Source organism: Clarias gariepinus, chromosome 11, assembly GCF_024256425.1.
Source record: "Clarias gariepinus isolate MV-2021 ecotype Netherlands chromosome 11, CGAR_prim_01v2, whole genome shotgun sequence".
NCBI lineage: Eukaryota > Metazoa > Chordata > Actinopteri > Siluriformes > Clariidae > Clarias > Clarias gariepinus.
In genome coordinates this window covers 10,853,984-10,879,024 of record NC_071110.1, presented here as the reverse complement: position 1 = coordinate 10,879,024, position 25,041 = coordinate 10,853,984, and the positions used below count along the sequence as shown (strand labels likewise).

General features: G+C 39.1%; 1 protein-coding gene across 2 annotated transcripts; it reads left to right on the top strand.

Annotated features, from left to right (window-relative positions):
- The first annotated feature begins 13,165 nt into the window (after nucleotides 1–13,165).
- On the top strand, nucleotides 13,166–24,257 carry LOC128533135 (Schwann cell myelin protein-like). 2 transcript variants are annotated; one of them, XM_053507362.1, is made up of 10 exons: nucleotides 13,166–13,368; nucleotides 13,505–13,573; nucleotides 14,186–14,548; nucleotides 15,643–15,933; nucleotides 18,688–18,936; nucleotides 19,120–19,401; nucleotides 19,819–19,900; nucleotides 19,979–20,053; nucleotides 20,227–20,287; nucleotides 23,667–24,257. In XM_053507362.1, the coding sequence occupies exons 2-10, from the start codon at nucleotides 13,525–13,527 to the stop codon at nucleotides 23,739–23,741; spliced, it is 1,527 nt and encodes a 508-aa protein (XP_053363337.1). In that variant the 5' UTR covers nucleotides 13,166–13,368; nucleotides 13,505–13,524; the 3' UTR covers nucleotides 23,742–24,257. The 2 variants fall into 2 exon arrangements, with proteins under 2 accessions (XP_053363337.1, XP_053363338.1); XM_053507363.1 differs by having other exon boundaries at nucleotides 13,168–13,368; nucleotides 14,280–14,548.
- The last annotated feature ends 784 nt before the right edge of the window (nucleotides 24,258–25,041 follow it).

Genomic DNA, 25,041 nt, shown 5'->3' with positions numbered 1-25,041 from the left:
ATCTAGAGAACCGGTGCCAGGGCAACAATCTTTTTCTAAACGTCATCAAAACAAAGGAGTTAATAGTGGACTTTAGTACAAAGCAAGAGAGGAACTACCAGACCCCCTTCATTACCAAGATCCCAGTGAAAAGAGTGGACAGCTTCCCATACCTCTATGTCCACATCACGCAGGACCTATCATGGTCCTGTCACATCAACACCGTGGTAAAAAAGGCCTGGCAGCGTCTCTACCACCTCAGATGCTTGAAAGACTTTATACTGCCCTCCAGGGTGCTTAGGAACTTTTACTTCTGCACCATAAAGAGCATTCTGACAAGAAACATCACCATGTGGTTCGGGAAGAGCACCATGCAGGACAGACAAGCTCTACAAAGGGGGGGTGAGATTAGCCAAGCACACCATCCGCACCAAGCTCCCTGACCTGCACTTAATCTACAGAGAGCAGTGCTGGACCAAGAACCTTCCAGAAGGACAACCATCTCTGCAGCAATGGATTCCAAGATGGCGCCGGTGAGGTCGGCTGCCGTCACGACTGCTCCGACCACCTTTTCTTTGTTTTTGTTCTTTAAATTAGTTTTTAGCGTTTTAAAACCAGTCAAATTACCACCATGGAGTACATTAGTTATGATAGAGACACTCTTGTTTCTATTGGTATACAATGTACTCACAATTCGACGTTTTGAACTCCGGATCCAAGCTGGCCGAGTGAGATCCTGAGGGACAACAAAGGACGCGACGCAAAGCGGCGGCCCCGAGGGAAATGAGCCGGCGTCAGGAACAGGCTGAGAGCCCGTGCACACCGCACACCTCTGCCTAGCATCCTGCTCGCCAACGTCCAGTCACTGGAGAACAAGCTCGATGACCTCAGGGCCAGGATAAAGTTCCAGAGAGACATACGGGACTGCAATCTCCTCTGCTTCACCGAGACATGGCTGAACCCAGCGGTGCCGGACCACGCCATTCAGCCGGCCGAGTTCTTCTCGGTTCACCGCTTGGACAGGACAAGGGACTCGGGGAAGTCAAGGGGAGGCGGCGTGTGTTTAATGATAAACAGCAGCTGGTGCAATAGCGCGAGCGTTGTTCCTCTCACATGCTCCTGCACACCAAATCTGGAACTACTATCTACCTCGGGAGTTTACATCGGTCATAATCAGCGCCGTTTATATTCCACCACAAGCGGACACGAACACTGCCTTATGTGAGCTGCATGAGGCACTCACACAACAACAATCACAACACCGGGATGCTGCGCTTATTGTAGCGGGGGACTTTAACAGTGCCAACTTCAAACGTGCAGCGCCAAACTTTTATCAGCACATCACCTGCCCCACCAGGGGCGAAAGGACACTGGATCATTGTTATACAACGGTCAAGGACGGCTACAAGGCACAATCTTGCCCACCGTTTGGTAAATCCGACCACACCGCCATCTTCCTCATGCCAAAATACAAACAAAGGCTGAAACAGGAAGTTCGGGTTCACTCGATGACACAGACTGGGACATGTTCAGGAACAGCTCCGATGACGTCAGCGTGTTTACGGAAGCGGTTGTGGGATTCATCGGGAAACTAGCGGATGATTCCGTGGAGAAAAAGACTATTAGAATGTTTCCTAACCAGAAGCCGTGGGTGGATAAAACCATCCGCGACGCTCTGAGATCTCGCACCACTGCCTACAACACGGGACTCGCGTTGGGGGACATGGAACCGTACAAGGCTGCGTCATACAGTGTCCGGAGGGCGGTGAAAGAGGCGAAGCAGCGCTACAGTAGGAAACTAGAGTCACAGCTCCAACAGAGTGACTCTAGGAGCCTGTTGCAGGGATTAAGGACAATTACGGATTATAAAGCAACAACAACCGGTATGACAAACGCAGACGTGACTCTGGCAGACGAGTTGAACACTTTCTATGCTCGCTTCGAGGCTGCAGCTAAAGACGCTAGCGATGCTAATGCTAGCGGCGCTAACAGCTGCAGACAGGAAGACACTGCCAGCACCGGAAACGCATTCATCATCACCGAGCATGACGTGAGGAGAGCCTTCAAGAGAGTGAACACCAGGAAAGCAGCAGGACCAGATGGCATCTCAGGTCGTATCCTCAGAGCCTGCGCAGACCAGCTAGCACCTGTGTTCACTGAGATATTCAACATCTCTTTATCTCAGTTGGTGATCCCCACATGCTTCAAAGAGTCCATCATTGTTCCTGTCCCAAAGAAACCTCATCCTGCTTCCCTCAATGATTATCGCCCTGTAGCCCTCACCTCAGTAGTGATGAAGTGCTTTGAACGCCTGGTCAGAGACTTCATCATCTCTTCACTACCAGACACACTAGACCCACTACAGTTTGCATACTGTCCAAACCGTTCCACGGACGATGCAATCTCACATCTCCTCCATACATCTCTCACTCACCTGGACACTCTGAGGGGGAATTATGTGAAAATGCTCTTCATCGACTACAGCTCTGCATTTAATACCATAATTCCCTCCACACTTACCACCAAGCTGGAGCACCTGGGACTCAGCTCATCCATGTGTCAGTGGATCTCCAATTTTCTGACTGGCAGACCACAGGCAGTAAGGATGGGCGAACATGTCTCAGCCTCCATCACTCTTAGTACTGGAGCCCCCCAGGGTTGTGTTCTGAGCCCCCTGCTGTACTCTCTGTACACCCACGACTGCGTGGCCACCATCAACTCCACCACCGTCATCAAGTTTGCTGACGACACTGTCGTGGTGGGCCTGATCACCAACAACGATGAGACGGCCTACCTGGAGGAGGTTGGAAATCTGGAGAACTGGTTCCAGAGAAACAATCTCCTCCTAAATGTCAGCAAGACAAAGGAGCTGATAGTGGACTTCAGTACAAAGCAGGTGAGGAACTACCAGACCTCCATCATCAACAGGAGCCCAGTGGAGAGAGTGGACAGCTTCAGATACCTCGGTGTTGGCATGGTCCTGTCACATCAACACCGTGGTAAAAAAGGCCCGGCAGCGTCTGTACCACCTCAGACGCTTGAGAGACTTTAGACTGCCCTCCAAGGTGCTCAGGAATTTCTACTCCTGCACCATAGAGAGCATCCTGACGGAGACATCACGACCTGGTTCGGGAACAGCACCATGCAGGACAGACGAGCTTTACAGAGGGTGGTGCGATCAGCTAAGCGCATCATCCGCACCGAGCTCCCTGACCTGCACTCAATCCACACCAAGCGGTGCTGGACCAAGGCCAGGAAGGTCGTGAAGGACCTCAGCCACCCCAACAATGGACTGTTCACTCTGTTGCGGTCTGGGAAGCGATTCCGCTCCCTGAGGGCCAACACAGAGAGACTGAGGAGGAGCTTATTCCCGCAGGCGATAAGGTCTCTCAACCACACCAGTATGCAGAAATAACACAATCTTTTCACAATCAATCAATCAATCTTTATACATCCATGGACACTATGGACAATTTCACGCACAGCTACCTTCTCATCTACACTACATGTTTACATTTACATTCTGGACCATTGCACAAAGACACTTTAATAACTATTGCACAAAGACACTTTTTCTATGCATATTTGCACACCATTATATTTCTATTTGTACAGTATATTTCTATTTTGTACAGCATATTTCTTTTATTTTTCCTAGCAAAATTTTATTTTTATTTTTTTAATTTAATTTTCTATCGTATTTCTTTTATTCATATTTATTACTTATTAAATTCAAATTTCAAATTCAAATTCAAATTTTATTTGTCACATACACAGTCATACACAATACGATATGCAGTGAAATGCTTATACGACCGCCGGTGTCCTTAAAAAGAAAATAAAAAACTACATATAAGCAATAAATATTGTAGCGTTTTTACGCCGGAAAGGATGCTGGAGAGACGAGTGAGCTTACTTGCTGCCCAATGCAATGGCTGGGAGTACTTTATTAGGCACACAGCAGGTATGGCATGAGCAGCACCTTCACTCAGGAGCCTACATCCAATTCAGCGTCAGCCTGAACTGGAGCACATTTCACACGTCACACCCCCACACACACAAACAGGGCCGAAGCCACTAACCCAAACACCTTTCCCCATCATGGTGAACACACCGACATCCCCGCAAGGCATGCTGGTCGCCAGCCGCCGACCCGCCCATGCCACACTGCCCCCACCCGAGCTGTGACCGTCCCCGGTCACCACGACGAACTTTGTTTCGGAGGCGTGGAGGCGGTCGGCGCTGGTGGTGGGAACGCCGGCGTCCTTTGGCAGGTGAGGGATAAACGCGAACGTAGTCCTGAGGCGGTCCGGCCTCCACAGAGTTCGATGTTTCCCCGGCGTGCGGCTGGTGAGGCGCAAGACGGTCCCGGTGGAGCAAAACTCGTGCCCGCCCTGCCAACCGCACCCGGTAGATGACATCGGAGAGCCGAGCTATTACCGTAAAGGGGCCCACCCAGTGAGACACACGCCCGGCCGAGAGCCCCCTCCTCCTCCTTCCGGAGGAACACACCCACACCTGCTCGCCAGCAGCAAAATCTCACCCCTGGCTGTGAGTGTCCACGCCCACAGCCAGGGGCGAAACCCGAAAGTCTTGCAGCGGTGCCCGCGAGCGCTGGGTGGGACCCTTCTGCCTGGCGATGAGCGATTCACAGTTCAGCTGGAAGACCGGCGGAGCGACTGCGGGTGACGCTCTGGGTGACGCAGTAACACGGCTGCACGCTGGCTCGGACGGCTGATCACCACCGGAGGGCCTGGAGGACTGCACGGGGGGAACGTCCTGCGTCGAGGGTTCTACGTCGACACGGCGCTCCACTCGCTCGCAGTACCGGCCACGCGCTTTGCTGCCCGGCCGGCGAGGTAAAGCGCCGGTGTTAGCGCGCAGATTTCCCGCTCGGTCTGCTACCGGAAGTTCCGCCCCCCGGGTGTGTGCTGCTAACCTGTCCGGCTGTGGTTTGGGTCCGAGCAACCTGGCTACCCCGAAGTTACCACGCAGAGTTCCGCTGGACAAGTTCAGCACCGCACCCCATCTACCCAAAATGTCCAACCCCAAAACGCAGTCCTCCTTGACATTCCCCACAACGAACTCGTGGGAATAAGTCCGTCCACCCACCTGGACTCGCGCTGTGCGCCACGCCCTTACCTTCCCGTAGCCCCCAGCAACGGTGCAGATGCTGAAGGCAGGATCAGGCCATCCGCAAACACGCTTGCTTTGCCCCAGTAATCCAGAGCGCAGCAATGAAAAAGTGGAGCCGGTGTCCACGAGCGCCCGCAGTAAGACGCCGTCCAGCACACAGTCGATGTAAAGCCCAGCGCGGATGCACTGTAAATGTTTAAACAGTGAAACACTTCTATCCACTAAATGAGCTCATTTAACAGGTCATGTTTGCTACAGGTTTGTAAAAAAGTTTTTTAAAAAAGGGGGGGTGAGGGGTTAAAAGATTGTGAAATACTTTAAAAACAACGTGTCTTCAAAAGAATGAAAGAAATTGGAGAAATCTCTGCGTGAGGGGCAAGGCCACAAGACTTTTGTTGGATCCCTGTTGTCTTCGGGCTCTCAGACGAGTTTTGATCTTGCTTTTCCGGGATCTTCATGTTTCATCATTTTGCTTGATGGGTTTTGAAAATGCACTTGACAATACCATTCTTGCAAATAATCCAAATAATTGTTTTTTGCTTAGAATCTGCTACTTCTGTCATAAATAGTTTCACTTACTCTGTGTATCACCGCAATGCAGTTGGCTTGAAAGTGCTCCGGGCTCCGATCTGTGGAGAACAGCGTCACCTCCAGGGGCTTGCGACCATCTATAAATTACTGTGTGACTGAAATTAATATAATATTTAATAATAATATTAATAAAGATGAAACATTGAAACCAACAAACCCATTTTCAAAAAAGTATTTATTATGACACACCAAATCCTGTTTATGGCCTTTTTTGAACCGGACCTCTTCAGGACAGGTGACTACACACTTTAGAAAGAATTTTGTGCCAACATATCACATGACCTGGAAGTTGTTTTTTGAAATTAAATAATTCATTTTTTTTAAATATTTATAAATATGCAAAGTTATAACACTTTTTTAAAAAAGGTTGTGCCCCCTGCATGACAGGTAAACATACATTTTAGAAGAGTTTTTTTTTTGGCAACAGATTACATGATATAGAAGTTTTTTACTAAAATATTGAATTTTCACTCATTAATTATTAATAAATTTTTAATTAATAAAAGTGATAATATGCTAAATCATAGCACCATCCATGACATATAATAATAATAATAATAATAATAATAATAAAAATAATGTAAGTAATCACCACTAGAGGGCACTGTTTTGCCCTTTTTGTTTTGCAGACTCAGTTTCCCAGAAGGCACCTCGGTCAGGCACTAGGTGCAGGAGCTCACCTGAACCGAGGTAGGTCGTTAAATCTTCAATAAAGAGCTGATTAGTCTGGGAAACTGGGTCGAGCGTTGAACGTTTGTACGTACTGTCAAGTGGGCATTTTGTTTTGTGTATTGTTTTTTCTTTATTTATATGTTGGTTTATTTTATATTGTTATTTTGTAGTTCATGTTAACCCATAACTACTAAGCATGTCCCCGGGCCAAATGTGTTTGCATGTACGTCTTGTGTGTTCAAGTGTGTGTGGAGCTGATTCTGTGTTGAGTCATATTGTGTTGTTTGTTAGAGCATAGGTAAGTAATTAGCCTAGCCCAGTGGTTCTCAAAATGTGGGGCGCGCCCCACTAGTGGGGAATACAGACATGACAGTTGGGGCGCAATGAACGGGAGGGAATTAGTGGAAAATAATAGGAAAGTACCTATACTAATTCATGCTTTTCTTTATTGACAATAAAGATCGGACACTCGAAACTAAACAATCACACGCAAAGAAATGGATCATTTATACAAGTTAATTAAAATAACATCAGAGAAAAAGTGGAACCATAGTGCAACAATAACGGTTTAACGTCGGCATGTTAATTGCAGAGGAACAATATATAAGGAAACATTCTGTATTATATATGTAATTTAATTTATTCCAATGTGTATGTTAATGTTTCTGTATTTTTGTTAAAAATTAATATTTTATCAGGCAGTACTAGTCTGGCATTTCTAGTTTCCAGTGTGGCAACAAAGTTGTGTTTTGTTCCTTCAGGCGCTGAACAGAAGGGAAGATCAATATCGTTCTACGCTTTTTGTTGGTGTGCGACTTTTTGCGATGATCCCTAAATCATCTGTTGCGCCGTAGAGAATAATGGTGTTTATGCTTTTAAACATGTATAATTTAAGGCGGATGTAGCTTAAAGACGATGTAGAGAGGCAATATATGTGGGTCTTATTTTCGGGTTTATTTACGCAGCTATTGAATTCGGAGATGCAATTATAAAACTAACTTTAATTCGGACACAAACAGGTGTTTTGCGCTAAAATGCCCCCCTCCCACAAATTGCCCCCCTACATAACCTTTATCAAATATTATATTAGGACATTCAAAGGTTTATTATTATTAAATATATTATTACTATTATAATTAACCCTAGGCACGTGACAGCCGTCGAGACAATTAATACAAATCCTCCCAAAAAATTTATTTCGCAGGGGTTTGTCAATGTACAAATAACAAATTATTTATCACAAATTGCACTTAATAAATATTGTTTGTGGTGAAAAATTACAGGAAACGATTTTTATTATAAAATAAGCAATATAAAAATACACATGTTGTAGGCCTATATGAAAAAAATATATAATTTATATATTTTTCCCCTATACATTTTTTTATATTGCTTATTTTATAATGAAATTAATTTGTTATAATTTGTCATTTGTAAACCATAAACCTATGAATTTATGTTTTAATATATTATTTGAAAGAGATTATGTGGGGGGGGGCTATCTGTGGCGGGGGGGGCATTGTAGACCTAACACCACCTGGTCAGTAGCGTACTGTATGTAGTGAGCATAATAACGTCAATGGATACATTTGTTACATGGACCACAAAAAAGCAGGTGATTCAGCATCATCAGCCTAATCGACCAAAAAGCCAGCCGAAAGGTAAACATGATGAAGCCTATGTTGCGCTTGGATTCATGGTGGGGATGGTGGGGCAGAAGAGAGACCCGTGTGTGTTTTGTGTCTTAAACCGCTGGCAGCAGACAGCACGAGACCCAACAAAGTAGGAAGACACTTATAACAATTGCACGTGTATTTTATCTGTTTTAAACTTGCCGTTATTTGATCTTATCGGTTTAGAAATTGATATTACAATAAATAGTACACTTGGCCGTTTTCGTTATCATTTTGTTGACAAGTGGGGCGTGAAAATTTGCCCACCCCCTTAAGTGGGGAATGACAGAAAATGTTTGAGAACCACTGGCCTAGCCTCTGTGTTTCTGTGTCCCGAGTCCCTAGTGTTGTGTTTAGCTATAGGGTAAGTGTAGCTATCTGCGTGTTAGGCTAAAGACATGCTTAGCCAGATGAATGTGTAACTGCCATGGTTAGCTAATGACCATGTTTAGCTAATAGCCATGTTTAGGTGATTGCCATGTCTTTATCCTTAGTCATTTCTCACGTCTCTAGTCGTGTCTCTCGTCTTGTCCCTGTTTTCAGCTCCATGCTTAGCTTGAGTCTGTGTTTCATCCTTAAGCATGTGTCTCAACATAGTGCTTATATTTAGTGTAACTGGTATTAGAGCCTGTGTTTTGTCCTTAAGCATGTGTCTCAACGTAGTGCTTATGTCTTGTGTCTTGTCCTCTAGCCTGGGTATTGGTCAGCTATGGGTTGTATAATTAAGTGTTCGTTTCTTTGTTTGTTTTGTTTCTTTGGGAGTCCTGTTTTGGTTATATCCTGAATAAAGACTCTTTTGTTCGAAAACAGCCCTCTGCACCTATGCCTGCCCTTTTCTGCCCACGGCATTAACAACAGCCTGTACCATTTGGTTCATGACAAATAATAATAAACAAACACATTTAAAAATATTTTTTACTGTTAGTGTCAGTTTATTATTATTATTATTATTATTATCCGTATGTTTAGTCGTAGAGTAATTTATAGACGATCCCTAACCCGCGCAGTACTCTGTCGTCGGACGTGAATAATCGCTACAGATAAGAGTCTGGAGCCCAAAACGCTTTCGATTATTCAGCGTCCAACTTCATTTATTTGCAAATAAATACATAAAGAATTAAAACTTTTCTCATGTTGATAAATGCAAATCAAAATAAAGAGAATGTGAAAGCAAATTTAAACTGGCTTTCTGTAAGTATCCCCTAGAGGTCAGTGTTACACTCTGGAGGTCTTCTCTGGTATGGCATCAGTCCAATGTGCAGACTACACAACAAAGAACAGGAGAAAGTGATCATTTGAGCATGCTTCAGAAGTGGCCAAATACAAATACAACGGCACAAAACAGTAGTATACCTCCGTTGAGCAATCTGTAAGCACTATAATATTGAAGTCAACTCCGTAATATAGTCTACTTACTGTAATAAAATCTGCTGAATGATCATGATCTGATCTGATACAGATCATTCTCATGCATTACTTTCAGTTTGTCAAAATGAAAAGTGAAATCAGCTAATTTAACAGGAATCCTGTTTCTTGTTTCTGATAACACCTACTCACTTTCTTTTCTTACAATGTCAGAAATATGGCAATTAAAGGTGAGCACAGACAAATTTCACCCCAAGTTCAAATTTCATGTTACATATTAATATCAATGACAGCTGTGTTTCAATAACAAAAACTCAGGCCGGCCTCCAATATGAGCATGACATCTACAGCAGGCATTAAGATTAAATTATAACTATTCTTGGGAATTGTTTAGTTCTTTTTTCATTAGGGTTACAGAACTTCTTTTTATAAATGATACAATAAATACAGTGGTGTGAAAAATTATTTGCCCCTTCTTGATTTCTTATTCTTTTGCATGTTTGTCACACAAAATGTTTCTGATCATCAAACACATTTAACTATTAGTCAAAGATAACATAATTGAACACAAAATGCAGTTTTTAAATGATGGTTTTTATTATTTAGGGAGAAAAAAAAATCCAAACGTACATGGCCCTGTGTGAAAAAGTGATTGCCCCCCTTGTTAAAAAATAACTTAACTGTGGTTTATCACACCTGAGTTCAATTTCTGTAGTCACCCCCAGGCCTGATTACTGCCACACCTGTTTCAATCAAGAAATCACTTAAATAGGAGCTACCTGACACAGAGAAGTAGACCAAAAGCACCTCAAAAGCTAGACATCATGCCAAGATCCAAAGAAATTCAGGAACAAATGAGAACAAAAGTAATTGAGATCTATCAGTCTGGTAAAGGTTATAAAGCCATTTCTAAAGCTTTGGGACTCCAGCGACCCACAGTGAGAGCCATTATCCACAAATGGCAAAAACATGGAACAGTGGTGAACCTTCCCAGGAGTGGCTGGCCGACCAAAATTACCCCAAGAGCGAAGAGACAACTCATCTGAGAGGCCACAAAAGACTTCAGGACAACATCTAAAGAACTGCAGGCCTCACTTGCCTCAATTAAGGTCAGTGTTCACGACTCCACCATAAGAAAGAGACTGGGCAAAAACGGCTTGCATGGCAGATTTCCAAGGCGCAAACCACTTTTAAGCAAAAAGAACATTAAGGCTCGTCTCAATTTTGCTAAAAAACATCTCAATGATTGCCAAGACTTTTGGGAAAATACCTTGTGGACTGACGAGACAAAAGTTGAACTTTTTGGAAGGTGCGTGTCCCGTTACATCTGGCGTAAAAGTAACACAGCATTTCAGAAAAAGAACATCATACCAACAGTAAAATATGGTGGTGGTAGTGTGATGGTCTGGGGTTGTTTTGCTGCTTCAGGACCTGGAAGGCTTGCTGTGATAGATGGAACCATGAATTCTACTGTCTACCAAAAAATCCTGAAGGAGAATGTCCGGCCATCTGTTCGTCAACTCAAGCTGACGCGATCTTGGGTGCTGCAGCAGGACAATGACCCAAAACACACCAGCAAATCCACCTCTGAATGGCTGAAGAAAAACAAAATGAAGACTTTGGAGTGGCCTAGTCAAAGTCCTGACCTGAATCCTATTGAGATGTTGTGGCATGACCTTAAAAAGGCGGTTCATGCTAGGAAACCCTTAAATAAAGCTAAATTACAACAATTCTGCAAAGATGAGTTGGCCAAAATTCCTCCAGAGCGCTGTAAAAGACTCGTTGCAAGTTATCCCAAATGCTTGATTGCAGTTATTGCTGCTAAGGGTGGCCCAACCAGTTATTAGGTTCAGGGGGCAATTACTTTTTCACACAGAGCCATGTAGGTTTGGATTTTTTTCTCCCTAAATAATAAAAACCATCATTTAAAAACTGCATTTTGTGTTTACTTGTGTTATCTTTGACTAAAAGTTAAATGTTTTTGATGATCAGAAACATTTTGTGTGACAAACATGCAAAAGAATAAGAAATCAGGAAGGGGGCAAATAGTTTTTCACACCACTGTATATTAAAACCACAGCAGTTTTTACATGTTTTTGGCTTTGTTCACCAAACCACTTAAACACAATCCATGTTGGAACTACAACCACCAAACCCACATTTCAATTCTTATAAGTCCTTAATAATATGCTTATGAGTTTGGAGTTGATAGTTTTGAAGTTTTTTAGAGGTTTTGATAGTTTGGGAAAAAAATTTACAGAATTGGGAAGAAATTAAAGGCATGGCATAGATTTGTTTTTATTTAATTATTTGTCATCAACCAGGAACTAGTTTAACTGAATCAAACAAGGAAAATCAATCTAAGCACATCTCATCATATTCTATTAGTGGGATTCCAGTTAGGTTATGGATATGTGTGTCCTCAAATTGACAAAACTGCAGCAATTGTGGCCTGTCCAAGACCTAAGACCAAAAAGTGGGAATTACGGAGCAGAATATAGTAATTTTTCATATGTCACCAGTCTGCTGATTGCAGCCTGCGGTCCTACAGTGTGAGAAGAGTCAGAAATTTCAGTATAACAAGAAAGATGTTTAAGTTATCCTTATGCTTAAGCAGAACTGTCCCTTTCACCAAACGCATCCCAAGCATTCCACAAAGGAGGCCTCCTCATGAGGGAGCCGGGAGCATCCATGCGACAGGGTCTCCGCATAGAGAGGTCCAGAGGGCAGAGGGCGGCTGGATCACTGACAACTCAGGCGCACAAGCAACAGATGCAGTCTAATGGATAAAGCCACACAAACAGCTTTTTAACCAGGTAAATTAGTGCTATCAAACAAAGCCTGTTTATGTTGGCACAGAGGAGCTTCTAGCTATAGTCAATCACTATCAATAATGGATGTTTAGATTCTTTGGGCTTGGTAAATAAAATTTAAAAAGTTGTAAGGAATTCAGCACCCCTAACCTAATAATCATGATAGGTTAATTACCAAATTTGTGGCAATAAAGATGTATGTTGTTCAATCATTCTGCCCCAGAAAGGCCAATATTGCTATGACATAGGCATAAAAAAACATCTTGGCAACAATCATCTGGTTAAAACAGCATCTTACTGGAACTTCTTTTAGATGTTGGAAACACTATCTGGGCAAACATGGACCAGCAAAAAGTCAATTAGCATCTCCATGGTTATGGTGGTGTTCAGTTATCTATCTATCTACATGGTTATTTACCATTTCACAGCAAATGCCACTCAATCAAAAGTTATCTGTTTTTAAGTACTCTTTACTGGGTTGTTTTTCTTAGCCTTGGTTGTAGTCATTACCACTTCCTATTTTCTTCACACGAAAAACAGGTGTTATTGTTCAGAAACATTAAATGTGCAATGAATTTTCCCACAACCGTGCTGCATTTACATTTGCACCCTCACACACATTTACACAGTCAAGTCTATAAGTGCAGCAATTGTTTTTGTACATAGTCCATTTTCATGACATATATTATTAATACTTGGATACCAAAACAATCCAGTTGAAGGCATTACATTTAAGACATCTATAACCCATGAATGTCACCACATGTTAAATTTCCTCCCTGAGTTGTGTTACCAGGCATTTGCCAGACTGCATACACCTTCACTTTTGCCTTCAGGAAGTGAAAGACATTCTCATGAGGGTTAAGGTCAGAAAAACGAACTTGGCGCTTTAGGAAACTTTTTATTTCTTTGCCCTTCATTGTTGTTACTATTCAAAAAGTCTCTCTCTCCTTCTCCCTCTTTCCCTCTCTCTCTCTCTCTCTCTCTCTCTCAATAATTATTTGTTAAGCAGTGATTCTGAGACATATAGGAAGTGCTGATGACTATAAATAAGTCTAAGACAAAAAAAAAAAGGAACATCGGAAAGTTTTTAAAGACAGTTCACTTGTGATCAAGGATAGTACCACATGGTGTGGGAGGTAAGTAACCACATTACATTTCAAAGTAACAATGCTTTAAACTTTGCTTTTCTTATATATTTATAAAAAAAAAAAAATAAGATTTTTATTAATCTAAAATGCTATAATAAAATTAATGATGGAATCATGTTTTCAGCTTCATAAAAAGAGAGGAAGATGCCATTTAGTTGCTGGATGTTGTGCATCTATGCGCTCTGGCTCAAAGGTGTGTAAAACAAACTCTATATGTATTTTTATTTATTGTATAATCCTGATGGCATGTACTGTATGAAACATAAATGTGTATATAAAGAAACTACACTGTAAAATCCACAGTGTTGATTTACGTAGCATTTTCAGACTTCATTTAAGTCAAACTGAACCTATATAAACACAAATATATAAGAAAGCATAAGAAAACAGTAGATTATTATACTTTAGATTTTTCAATACTATTAATATTAATGCATCTAATAAATGTTTGTTTACATTACCTTATATAATTATGTACTGTATGTAAATAATTTACTGCTTTAATAACTTCTGAACTGTGTTCTAAACTTCTAACGGTTTAATATTTTGTGCAAGAGAGCTTCAGTGATATGTTTTTTTTTAACTAACATTGTTCTAAAAACTTGCTAATAATGCATTTCTTCCAGACTATTTTAGCATGTATGCAAGATCATACTTTTATATTCCAATCCAGTTCAGAAGACAGTTATGGTTATAAAAAAAAATAAGCCCAAAGTCACCTGATTATTAATGTTTGTCTTTGTCACAGTCTGGATCTAAAAACAACACTGGAAAACTGACCTATATTCATATTTTGCCACTGCAGTGTCTCCAACTCAGAGCGAGTCATGGAATGCAGAGGTTCCTCAAACTGTGGTCGGCCTAGAGGGCTCATGTGTGGTGATTCCCTGTCTATATAGGTATCCTGGTGCAGACCGGAAGGCTTCACACATCACAGGAATCTGGTTGACAAATTCTAATGACAAAGTCTTCCATTCAGATAGCTCCAAAATCAGCAGCGCCTATCAGCAGCGTACAAGCCTCTTGGGTGACTTAAGTCACCGTAACTGCTCCCTGAGGATCAACCCTTTGCGTCATAGTGATAGAGGACCATTCATGTTCCGGATTGAGATTGAAGATTTCAACAAGTACTCATATAGTCACAGTAAAGTATCTGTTACAATAAAAGGTGAATGTTATTCGGCAAAGATGTACTGGCATCCAGCCTGTTAAATCAAGTTTTAACACATTATTTATATATATATATATATATATATATATATATATATATATATATATATATATATATAGGGAGAGAGAGAGAATCAAAAAGAAAAACTTGTATAAATCTTGTATAAATCTTTCAATACTAGATTTATTGCTATATGTTATATATTGATATATATATATATATATGATAATATTATTAATATAATATACAATATACTCTTTTTTTCTGTAGTGTTTTTTTATTGACTCTATTAACTGTCCTTTGCCTTTATGATTAGGCAAATTTAAAATGAGAGATATCTTTTTTTGTTTTGTTTTATTTTCTTCTTTTGGTTAAACAAATGGCTATAAATTACTATAGCCATTTGTTGAACCAAAAAACAAAAAAAGCAAAAACAGATGAAAAGATTTTATCTTTCATTTTAAATTTGCCTAAACATAAAGGGAAACAACAGTTGATTTAAAAAGGGGGGGACAATGCAGGCAGCTGTGTGTCTTACATATCAGACATTTGCAGAAGTTGGGCCAAGTTTCGTTTCACTTTTGGGGTGGATCACAAGCTCATAGCACCAAACTCTCACCAATCCATTTGATTAAAGTTCATACTTACGTAATTACATTTTGCCTGGAGCTCATCCTCCCTGATGCCTAAATCCTAGAATCAACATTGTTTTAAACCATACTACTGTAGTAATGTTTTTTTTAGTTAATGTTAAAAAATATTTAAATATATTTTTAAAAGGTGACCCAGACGCCCCACCAGAATTTAACAATCAGTGGTGTGTATAACTGATTCAGTGTTTTAACTGTGGCTGTAGGACCAGTAACACAAACTAAATATAATTAAATAAATGGTTTATAAAGGGTGAACAGGATTTTACAGCATTTTTAGTATAAATATTTAGCTTTTCGTGTTCGTATTCTCTCTATTTGTAGTAATAATACTGGTGTATTACTGAGCAAACATTATGTTCATGCATATGATTGGAATATATATATATATTTTATTTTTTTATTTAATGAATTTTGTTGTTGTTGTATATTCAAATGCAGATTCTCCAGAACAGCCTACTCTATCCATACCAGAGGGAATAAGCTCAGGAAAGCGGGTTACTGTCACCTGTTCAGTGTTGCACTCTTGTCCTTCTAACCCACCCAACTTTACCTGGAGCCACAAAGGGACAGTTAGCAGCCAATCACTGCAGCAGACCAATGGCCAGTGGAAGATCATATCATCCCTGAGCTTTACACCATCCAAAACAGACCACAAGAGAAATCTCACTTGCACAGCTGTGTTTCAAGGAGGCAAGAAGGGTATCAGAATGACAACTCTTGAAGTAAAATGTAAGTAAAAATTTAGAGAATATACATTTTATAAAGCAAATTAAAGATTATACAAAGAAAGTTAGCAGAAGTGATAACATTTGCAAAAGTAAAATTGCAAAAATAAAAGCACCCCCATGTTCTTTCATGCGTAAGGAGATACCTGTTATTTTGTATTACTTGTTACCCAGTTTAGATAATAATCTGTTGGCAAGCCATATAAGAACTTATTTAAATCCTTACTGTTAAATTTCAACATTATGCTCAGTTCAAATTCAAATTTTATTTGTCACATACACAGTCATACACAGTACGAAATGGAGTGAAATGCTTACACGACCGCCAGTGACCTTAAAAAGAGAATCAAAACAAGTAATAAATATCAATAGAAGAAATATGATAGAAAATTTAAATAAAAATTTAACTGGAAAAAATAGAACCTGAAAATAGAAATATACTGTACACATAGAACTATAATGGTGTGCAAGTATGCATAGAAAAAGTGACTTTGTGCAATGCTTATTAAAGTGTCTTTGTGCAATGATCCAGAATGTAAACGTAAACATGTAGTGTAGATGTGATGTGCGCGGAGTTGTCCATAGTGTCCATGGATGTATAAAGATTGATTGATTGATTGTGAGAATTGTGAAAATATTGTGTTAGTTTTGCCTAGTGGTGTGGTTGAGAGACCTTATCGCCTGCGGAAAGAAGCTCCTCCTCAGTCTCTCTGTGTTGGCTCTCAGGGAGCGGAATCGCTTCCCAGACCGCAACAGAGTAAACAGTCCATTGTTGGGATGGCTGAGGTCCTTCAAGACCTTCCTGGCCTTGGTCCAGCACCGCTTGGTGTAGATTGAGTGCAGGTCAGGGAGCTCGGTGCGGATGATGCGCTCAGCTGATCGCACCACCCTCTGTAGAGCTCGTCTGTCCTGCATGGTGCTGTTCCCGAACCAGGTCGTGATGTTTCCTGTCAGGATGCTCTCTATGGTGCAGGAGTAGAAATTCCTGAGTACCTTGGAGGGCAGTCTAAAGTCTCTCAAGCGTCTGAGGTGGTAGAGACGCTGCCGGGCCTTTTTTACCACGGTGTTGATGTGACAGGACCATGTCAGGTCCTGCGTGATGTGAACACCGAGGTATCTGAAGCTGTCCACTCTCTCCACTGGGCTCCTGTTGATGACGGGGGTCTGGTAGTTCCTCACCTGCTTTGTACTGAAGTCCACTATCAGCTCCTTTGTCTTGCTGACGTTCAGGAGGAGATTGTTTCTCTGGCACCAGTTCTCCAGGTAGGCTGTCTCATCGTTGTTGGTGATCAGGCCCACCACGACAATGTCGTCAGCAAACTTGATGACGGTGGTGGAGTTGGTAGTGGCCACGCAGTCAGAGGTGTACAGAGAGTATAGCAGGGGGCTCAGAACACAACCCTGCGGGGCTCCAGTACTGAGAGTGATGGAGGCTGAGACATGGCCGCCCATCCTTACTGCCTGTGGTCTGCCAGTCAGAAAATTGGAGATCCACTGACACATGGATGAGCTGAGTCCCAGGTGCTCCAGATTGGTGGTGAGTGTGGAGGGAATTATGGTATTAAATGCAGAACTGTAGTTGATGAAGAGCATTTTCACATAATTCCCCCTCAGAGTGTCCAGGTGAGTGAGAGATGTATGGAGGAGATGTGAGATTGCATCGTCCGTGGAACGGTTTGGACGGTATGCAAACTGTAGTGGGTCCAGTGTGTCTGGTAGTAAAGAAATGATGAAGTCTCTGACCAGGCGTTCAAAGCACTTCATCACTACTGAAGTGAGGGCTACAGGGCGATAACCCTACTGGCTCAAATAACACACAGTACCGTAATCTATTGTACAAATGCTATGCTTTTAAATTCTCCAGTCTTGTAATGCTTCATGAAGCATCATTTCCTGTAACAGAAACTGTTTTATGGGCAGTTTCTGATAGGGATGATGTGGTTGGCATTAGTAGTTAAGCAACCTAACTAACAAAATAGCACATAGGTCAGCATGATTAATCATGTGGTTGGATTTGGTTTGTCTGATGATTCTTAAGAAATATTATTCATACAGTATTTCTTTTTGCCATTGTTGCATTTTGACAAGCTAGATTTAAGCTTAAAAATCAACATCCTGATCACACTCTGGCTAACGTGAGTGTTCAAAGCCCCACCCCCATAAAAAAATTAAAAAACAGTTGCACTCATTAATCATTTCAGTTACAGATTATTCCAGATCTAAAGTCTATCACAGAAATTTCGACTACAGAAAAACATGCTGGATGGAATGTGACACCTCAGATATTTAGCACTTCTGTTTAGGTTTGTTAGTGGTTAGCACTGTTGCCTCACACCTCCGTGTTGGGGGTTTGAATCTCACCTCTCGGCTGTTGAGTTTGCATGTTCGCTTTCTGCTTGTTGGGTTTCTTTAGGGTAATCTGATTCCGTCCCACAGTTCAAAGTGATGCTTTATAGGCTGAACGATGTTTCCAAAGTACGAATAATAAACAATTGGGTGATTTTGCACTTAATTTCTTGAGATCCAGACAATTGTGACCCTACACGGTATCAGAGGTATTGGGTTTAGCACCAGCTATCTTACTGTCACTGTTATGCAAACTTGGAAAATTATTTTTCCAGCTATTTAGGGCTTTTGGTAATATAAATTCTGGTACAAAAAATAATAATAATGATTGCTTTATTAACTGTCTTATCTTTAAAAATGATACATTTCTTCAGTGACCTCCAATTTATTAAGAGATGTGTATTTGTGATAGATGCTCCAGAAAACGTTGCAGTGATTTCAGATGATTCAGTGGTTGAGGGAGGCACCTTGAACCTGACCTGCTCCAGTGATAGTAATCCTGCTCCCCACACCTACCAGTGGTCTACTGGGGCTGGCACCTTGTCTGAAGGACACACGTTCACATTGAGTAATGTGTCCAGGCACATAGAAACCATCTACTGCACAGCCATTAATACAGAAGGGCAAGCTAACTCCAGTCCAAAACAGATCAGCATCTTGTGTGAGTAAACTGGGAACTGGGAATGCATGTTGATTTCTTTAAACATATTTTTTATGCATTGAAATTTTATTTATTTACAATTCAGGTGAATAATCCTGCATTTACTTAATCATAGAAATATTTTTGTATCTTGCAAGAGGTACAATACAGTATAACTCGAGATGTTTTTACATTTCCCCATAGATCCTCCTGAGATTAAAGTTGGCTCCTCTTGTACTTCGGACACCTCAAAAGTGACATGTACATGTATAGTAGATTCCCATCCAGTCAGTGAAATCAAGTTGTGGGGTACAGATCCATCAATAGAGCTGCGCAGATCTCATGAAGAGAAACATGGCACTCTGACTATTGTGACCCTACAGGGGGCGCTGGGCTTCTCAGACATGGTGCACTGCCAGGCAATTAACAGTCAGGGGAATTACACCATGACTCTACAAGTGCCACACAGCGATGATACACACAGCGGTGAGAAATCATAATTTATCTAACGATTTTTAACTATGTTAATATGCTTTGTATAGTATTTAATCCTGGTGTACAGGTTAAAATGGCTAATTTTACTTTGAAGTCAAGAATAGTCAGCTGGCAGTGTGGATAATGCAGAAAAACAATGCAATTTAGTGAGTGATGTTTTTAAAATGTAAAATCAGTCATTTAAAAAGTAAATTAGGAAATATTTGTTTTTAAAAATTTTAATTGAAATTGTATATGAACATGAGGGTTGAAATAAAATATGAAATATTTTAGTATAAAATACTTTTATATTTTATTATATTTTTATATTATTTTGAAAACTTATATAAAATAAGCATTTTAAAATAACTTTAATATTAAACTACAAGCATAAAACCTCACACCACTGTGTTGATATATTTTTATCAGCCAAGATCCTATACATTTCGATTGCTGCCATTGCCTTTCTTCTGACAATCACTGGCCTCTCAGTGTGGATTACAAAAACCTGGTAAGAATGTTTAATAATTGTCAAGTACCTACAGTACATACAGGTATATTGTATACATTTCTAAACAAAAATTTACAGTAGGAGGAATGAGTCTCTCATAACACCACAGCCAAAGACAGAACTGAATGTAACCAGACAGTCTGAGGCAAAAAGGTATTTGTGTTCCTGTTTTACACAGTAGATATGTCTGTATACAGTATGTGAATTTGATTCATGATTAATGATGTTTACAAGAAATGTGGTACTAGTAGTATAAAGTATTTTATTAAATATATCACGTCTACTTTACATGAATTTAGTTCAGTTACTAGTCATTTAATCTGCAGGAAATGCAAAGATGTGAGCCGATGCTATGATGGAAGTCAGCATGTGTATGGCAACATGGAAGTAAGTTCACGGCATCTTTTCTCTTATTTTAGTCTATTCATAAAATATTCTAAATAAACAGTACTCCTTACGCTTGTGGAGTATCACTTCTACTTTGTAAAGTCATACCACCTTTCAATAAATGCATTATTTCTAAGTTTTTCAATTAGAGTATTTCCTCTTATGAGCAATTAAATATTTTAAAACAAATACAAAAAGTTCCAAAAACAAAAGTTCCTCAGTGCAAAACTTAAAGAGTATACTATGGATATCTGTGGATATGCAGACTGTCTGAAAACCTAAACAACACGATACTATCACTGGCCCGATGTTGTATTTCAGGCAGCTGCCAGTGATGGTATCATGTTTTGTTTTGTTTTTTTATAACATTGCAAAATAAGTACTGTCATAAAATGTGAGGATGTCTGCTGTGCTGTTTTGACCTGAAAAAAAATAATAATATCTTCTATGCCAAAGTGTATTTAATATTTTAGAAAAAATTAAGGTCCACTAATAAAGACTTCAAATAAAATAAAAAGAAAAAAAATTATACAGTAATGTAAAAATATTTTAATTAATTTGCCATTTAACTCAGGAGTATTTGTTATTACACAGGGGTGTACTCATTTCCCAGTGAGTATTTCAGGCAGCAGCCAGGGATTTTAAAACATTCTTGCAACATTCATTTGGCAATGTTTACGAATGTTGGAACACCACTGGTATTGGTTGCTTTTGAACATTCGACTTACTTCGATGAAATGATGTTGGAGCAGCTGCGACATTGACATTGAGATTAGGTGACATTAAGATAACAGTGAACTAGCAACCCAAACACAACATGTTTATGCAAATATGATTTTAAAAACAACATTTATTTATACTGTACACTATTCCTTAACTTAAAAAATATTTTTGAAAGGCTCATTCTGCTCATGCTAGTTTTTGGTTTTGAGTCAGTTCTCTGATTGAAAATCAATCTGAGGCCACAGCGGTGAGTTCACTGCATGCTAGCCACTGGTCCTCCATGAAACACAGTATTGTACTGTACTAACATTGCTAATGAATGTATGTGTATTGTTTTGTCAAACAATAAGCATAATAAAAATGTGTCCACCAGTCAAAAAAAAAGACAACTGCAATTTATTTAATCAGAATTTATCCAAAAATATATATAGACAGTAGGACTGACAGTATGAGCATACAGTATCAAGGATGTAGAGGCATACTTTGCTTGACATCTGAGATGTACGGTATACTATAAAACTGCTTGTTACACTGTTCGTATGTTGTGCAAAAATCATGTTATAATACAGTATTCAGCAGATCTATATAGGATACTGTTACATGCCTGAATTGTGTAATATACCTTTCACTGATGGTAATATTTCCATTCCAACACTCAGTAGATGTGTGATCGCACTGGGTGTGAGGGGCAAAGTGTTTTTACATTTACTGCGTCACATTGTCTAATTGGAATTTCTAAACTCTTATCCTGAACTTTAAATTTAATGAACTATGGATATACTGTACAGTACCAAGTTTGAATTTATTTTCTAGAAACAATACAGTTTTTTTTTTTTATGAAATAAAACATATGCTATTAGAAAATTTACAGCTTCAAAAAATCATTAATTAACAGCACATCAAATTAACGATATTACAGCCGATATGAATATATCGGGAGGAGATTTATGGATGCAGTGAGAGAGGACATGAAGTTAGTTGGTGTGAGAGAAGAGGATGCAGAGGATAGGGTTAGATGGAGGCAAATGATTCGCTGTGGCGACCCCTGAAAGGGAACAGCCAAAAGACAAAGAAGAAGATGAAGGCTTTAGGGAGTATAAGTAGCGAACACATCTTAATATCAACTGTTTAAAGAAGAGAAATAATGTAGAGAAATAATAATGTAGGGAAATAATTTTTAAAAATGTAAAAAAAGAAATAAAAATCAGGAAAGACCATGGAATTAGAAGGTGTGTCCAAACTTCCAACTAGTAGACATGCTGTCAACCGTTGTAAATGCTACTGGAATGCTATTCCAATGTTATTTTATTAAATGACCCCTGTGTAATAACAAATACTCCTGAGTTAAATGTCATATTAATTAAAATATTTTCACACTACTGTATAATTTTTATTTTATTTTATTTTATTTGAAGTTTTTATTAGTGGATATAGGTTTTTTTTTTTTTAGGTCAACACAGCACAACAGACATCCTTACATTTTATGACAGTAATTATTTTGCAATGTTACACAAAACAAAACATGATACTGTACCATCACTGGCTGCTGCCTGAAATACAACATCGGGCCAGTGATAGTATCGTGTTGTTTAGGTTTTCAGACAGTCTGCATATCCACAGATATCCATAGTATACTCCATAGTATACATAGTGACATTACTCCATCACATTTTGCACTGAGGAACTTTTTGTATTTGTTTTAAAATATTTAATTGCTCATAAGAGGAAATACTCTAATTGAAAAACGTATATATAATAATGCATTTATTGAAAGGTGGTATGACTTCACAAAGTAGAAGTGATACTTCACAAGCGTAAGGAGTACTCACTTCTGTAATACTGTTTATTACTTTATATACTGTTTATTTACTGTAATATGTTATTTTATTAAATGAACTTTTAAAACTCATTAGGGACAGGCTGATAATTCTAAGTTATACTTTCATATATATAATATATATTATTCTGTAAAGCTGCTTTGCAACAGTGACAATTGTTAAAAACGGTATACAAATAAAATAAAAAACCAACACGATACCATCACTGGCCCGATGTTGTATTTCAGGTAGCAGCGACTAATAGTATCGTGTTTTGTTTAGTTTTTTATAACATTGCAAAATACTGTAATTATAGTCATAAAATGTGAGGGTGTTTGCTGTGCTGTGTTTTATACTGTACATGCAAAACATTTTAAATCAAAATAGGTTAAAAATTATTATTTGCATAAAAGTATAGGTGGATAAAACAAGCTTTATGCAATAAAAGTTTTGCCCGTGGTGTGTATGAGCATGTTAATCTTATTTTTATTTTTATTTTGTAACTACCAGATATGAATTGGGTTACCATGATCCTTGGCAGTTCAGTGTTAGTACAGTAAAAGACAAAGCTACTCCTTCTGCTGGATTTCTCACATGTAGAGGTGGAAGGAGTATTAGAACTCCAATTATGTTATCTGTTGTAAAAAGCAATACCTTTTGATTTGACATGAAGAGAAAAAAGGATTTATTATTCCTGTTCTTTTGGACAGCGAGGTAGGGTAACAATATTAAAACAGTTTGAGGAGTTTTTTACTTAAACACCTGCTGTATATAGTAGAAATGGAAGCAGAGTACATGAAATATAATCTTAATTATTACCTTTATCTTAACCTTTTTAGTTTGAAGACCCATATGAAGAGGAATACCCATATGAACATGCTGGTGAATATGAAGCAACATATGCTAATGTGTGAATACCAGAGGATTCAACAAATTAAAATCTATATTTGAATCCAACCTTAGAGAACATTAGGTATAATTTATTCTATTTTAATAAGAATGCAGTAAAACACTGTTTATGTATGTTTATAGTAATAGTAACAATAAAGTATTTAAGACTGCAAATTTTGACAATGCAAATGAAAATTATCATTATGTTAAGACAAATGTTTAAATACTTTGTACAACCACTGATTAATGTATGACATATACATCAATGTATGACATATACATTACATTACATTTTTATTTTATCCTGTATATTATGTATACTGTATATATTCTATTATTTCTCGATGATATGTACTCATTCTTCATTGAAAATCATTACAGAGAGGGCGTTTGCAGTGGGTTAAAAGTTTTTTCACACAAAAAAGTGTAAAGCATAGTTTCCATTTTCCTCACACGTGGAGTCCATTATCTTTTATGAGTTTCTGTTGCAGAGTTGTATGTTGCAAAATACTGGGTTGTACGTACATTTTTTTTTTTTTTTAGAACATGACATTTTAAAAACATAGAAAGGAAATCAAAAGCAGAACCTGAGATATCAGGAAAATCTTTTGATACGTAAATAAAATGTAAATGTAATATAAATAGTACAAGATGAAAACGATTTAACTTTCATTTCTTTATACCGACCCTGTCTTCTACGTTCAGTATGCTGATTTCTCAGTGTCTCATACATTATTTATCTGTTATAAAAACATCTGACAATATTTTATTTGTTTATTTTTTTTAAGTTGAAATGTGTATTTGAGATTTGTGGAAAAACAAGCGAATGCATTGCAATCACATTCTATGGTACTTACGGGGGCTGTCCCACATTCCCAAATTTGATCCTAAACTGGTGTGATCTTTAGATCACAGAATATTTACGGGATTTTGTCCGGAAGTTTGTTTGACTGTGGTACTGTAAGTAAAAATAAATATATAAATAAATAAATAATTGTAGTTGCTTATTAAAAATGTCCTGGAAAGTTTTCCTTCTCCGACTAGTTGATGCTGACCTTCCAATTGACTAAGAATTCACTAAACATCACAGCCATTCTCAAGTTATTAAACTACTTAATAGTATACACTAATAAATACACTGCAAATAAAGCCATTTATTACAGAAGTGCACAGCAGCTTCATAGTTTCTGTAGTCACAGGTATCTAAAACACATGTATCCAGATCACTGTTAACAGGTGGGAAATCACAGAAGTTTTTGACAAGTCTGGACATTTCAAAGCTTAAGATTCCTGTCTTAAAGTGTAGTGGGTACTTTGTATGTA

Excerpts from the sequence above, each read along its gene's own strand:
- LOC128533135 (XM_053507362.1), top strand. The coding sequence starts at position 13,525 with ATGCCATTTAGTTGCTGGATGTTGTGCATCTATGCGCTCTGGCTCAAA. Across the intron at positions 13,574-14,185 it reads CTATGCGCTCTGGCTCAAAG|TGTCTCCAACTCAGAGCGAG; the intron begins GTGTGTAAAACA and ends TTGCCACTGCAG. Across the intron at positions 19,402-19,818 it reads CAGCGATGATACACACAGCG|CCAAGATCCTATACATTTCG; the intron begins GTGAGAAATCAT and ends TATTTTTATCAG.